The sequence below is a fragment of the Chrysochloris asiatica genome, unplaced genomic scaffold (genome assembly GCF_000296735.1).
Source record: "Chrysochloris asiatica unplaced genomic scaffold, ChrAsi1.0 scaffold00128, whole genome shotgun sequence".
Classification (NCBI taxonomy): Eukaryota; Metazoa; Chordata; class Mammalia; order Afrosoricida; family Chrysochloridae; genus Chrysochloris; species Chrysochloris asiatica.
The window spans coordinates 5,995,292-5,998,265 of record NW_006408646.1 but is presented as its reverse complement, the minus strand read 5'-3'; the positions used below and the strand labels follow the sequence as shown (position 1 = coordinate 5,998,265).

The following is a 2,974-nucleotide window of genomic DNA, read 5'->3' as shown; positions in this document are numbered from 1 at the left end:
AAACAGACAAGTGATGGAACATGGATGTAAAGCCAATAAAAACCATTTACAAAGACCCCTTTGTTTAAATGTGACCACCTTACTCATTGCTGGTACTGTTTTAAAAATTCAGTTTGTGACAGATTGCCAAAGGTGAGATGTGGATCCTGACTCAAAAGTTGACCTTGGGCAGAACTTTGAGGAGATCTCCAATCAGTGTCTAGTATAGCAGTTACTTCCCTCTGGCACTATATTCAGAACTTTCTGGTTACAAATGACAGAGCCAAGTGAATTTTGGCAAAGAGGGGGAATTTATTGTCTCAAGGGATGGTCAAATCATAAAAATGGTTCTAGGAACTCCAGTCAAAGACATGAAATCTACCAACTCTCTAGCGTTCTTGTCTCTGAACATCTATCATAGATTAGTTTTTCCAATAAGGCTGGGACCATGGCAGCTCAAAGACCCTGATTCTCACATTCTCTGACTTTCTATACTCAGAGGTCCCATGTTTAAGATCTCAGGAAAGGGCTTTGACCGACTCAGCTCATGTCAGGTGGCCATACTTCAGCCAATCATGAGTGACTAGTGGTGGAGCGCAATGAAAAAACTTAGCAACTCACTGTGACCCATCTAGCTGGGACAGGGGAAGAAGCAAACAAGAACTGATGAGAACCACCTAGGGTTAGAAATCACAAAGATCTTATAGCAAAGAACCCATGTAAATCCATAAGTACATTACAACTTTCAAACCCATACCCAGAAAGCACATTGTCATTTAAGTAACTATTGACAAATTTTCCCAAAATTTGTAGTCTTCACTACAGGTGAGCTAGTTATATACAGCTCATCACTCTTTTGCAAGAGCCCAAAATATACTGCTCAAAGTCCCCTTAAGCTTCCCTGGTGCATGACACTCAGCTGAGAGTTAGTGAGACAAGCACTTTCCCAGGTTGGAAACAAGGAGCCCGCATTTTTATAAGGTTGGTGAAACCTACTGAGAAACCATGCATCAGCCAGCTTTCACAAGACATAAAATCAAGACTCCTAGCCCACTGCCCAGGCTCAGGATCTGTGACCAGTCTGTACAGCTGGTCTCGGGCCCACAAGTATATAGTGGCAGTGAACTCTGATGTTCTCTCAGTCCTGAAATCTCGGTCTCCCTCCACCCCCACCCCAACTCCCCAGCCTGCCCAGGCTAGAAAAATAAATAACAGTGGCAGCATTTTCATTTTATAAGCACTTGGTTTTATTGCACAGAAGCAATTGAAAGTAGAACTTCAGTGGAAAAGTGCGCCCTGGCGTGATTCAGTGGTCAGTGCCCAGCCCCACCTGCTCCAGCTCTTCCAGGATGGAATGCTCTGGGCAAGGGCTTGACCACTCCTTTGGAAAAACAGAAGGCATTCAGGAATAGGTTAAGACATCTCAAGCATAATGTGTTTCTAACTGCTCATTCATTATTGCAGTCATCTTCAGTTGCACATACAGGAAATAAATGCACTTATTGGGAAAGGAGAGGACCGTTTTATAGTCAAGTATAGCATTCGGCATTTATCACATAAGCTATCATAATTGTCCATCGCCTGGGGAGGGTTTGGGGTGTGGGAGGCAGGGGGCTGGGAGTCCCCTCTCTTGTGACCATATTGCTAACCGAAATTCCTGTTTGGTGAAGGAGGGTCCCATCATCTAAGCAGAGTTTCTTCTTAAACAAAGATAAGAGAGGAAAAAAGTGAAAATGAATTACACCGACCCACAATTACTCCTGCCCCTCCTGAGTTTCTTTGGCTGTTCCAGATGTTCCATTTTCTATAACTTATTTCTCCCCCTTGGTGGCCTTGTCCTCTGGGACTTTCTCTGGAGGCCTGCTGTCTTTTTGGTCTGTGCTAGAAGATTTCTCAGCCTTTTCAGTTTTGGGTTTGCTGGGCTCTTTTATGACAGTCTTTTCCTCCTCCTTGGCTTTTGCCTCCACTTTGGGTTTCTCCTCAGGCTTCTTGGCCTCTGTGGCTTTCTCCTCCTTGGTCTCTTTTTTTCCTGGTGCTGCTGGTGCCTCTTCCTTTTTAGGCTTTTCTAGTTCCTTTTCTGCTAATTTGCTGGGTTCTTTGGCCTTGGCATCATCTGGCTCCTTCTTGGCCACATCAGTCTTCTCTTTGGGTTTAGCCTCTTCCTTCACGTCCACCTTGGCAGAAGCTTCCTTCTCTGGGGTCACTGTTTCTTTCTTATCTTCAGTATCTTCCTTCTTGGCTTCAACTTTGGATTCTTTGGGTTTCTCTACAGCAGGTTCCTTCTTCTCCTCAACCTTAGACTTCAGAGTCTCCTTCTTGGGTACCTCATCTTTCTTGCTGTCCTTCTCCTCAGTTTTTGGTGTGACTGGAGCTTTCTCTTCCTCTACCTTCTTTGGGGGCTCTTTGACTTTAACCTCCTGGGATTTCTCCTCTTCTTTCATGGGGAACTTCACCTCTTCCTTCTTTGTGACCTCCTTTTCAGGATCCTTGACATCCTCCTTCATGGGAGATTTGACCTTCCCTGGGGACTTAACCTCCTCCTTAACAGGAGTTTTGGCCTTTTCAGAGGATTTGATGTCTTCAGGGGACCTTACTTCCTCCTTCACTGGTGTCTTGGCTTCTGGAGATTTCACATCAAGAGTCTTGGCTTTATCAGAGGACTTTGCTTCTTGCTTCACAGGGGACTTGGCCTTCTCTGGGGACTTTACTTCCACTGGAGACTTGGCTTCCTCCTTCACTGGTGTCTTAGCTCTCTCAACTGGAGACTTGACCTCTTCCTTCACTGGGAACTTGACCTTCTCAGGAGACATGATCTCAGCTGGAGACTTAGCCTCTTCCTTCACAGGGGACTTGACCTTCTTAGGGGACTTGACCCCAGTTGGAGATTTGGCCTCCTCCTTCACAGGGGACTTGACCTTCTCAGGGGACATGATCTCAGCTGGAGACTTGATCTCTTCCTTCACAGGGGACTTGATCTTCTCAGGGGACTTGACCT

General features: G+C 45.6%; 1 protein-coding gene across 1 annotated transcript in view; it reads right to left on the bottom strand.

The window, feature by feature from the left end:
- Positions 1–1,790: 1,790 nt before the first annotated feature.
- The window catches only part of NEFH (neurofilament, heavy polypeptide), an 8,820-nt gene continuing 7,636 nt past the window's right edge, over positions 1,791–2,974 (bottom strand). The window contains exon 5 of the mRNA XM_006869216.1: positions 1,791–2,936. Within this exon, the coding sequence (XP_006869278.1) occupies positions 1,791–2,936 (1,146 nt within the window). The remainder of the gene's footprint in view (positions 2,937–2,974) is intronic.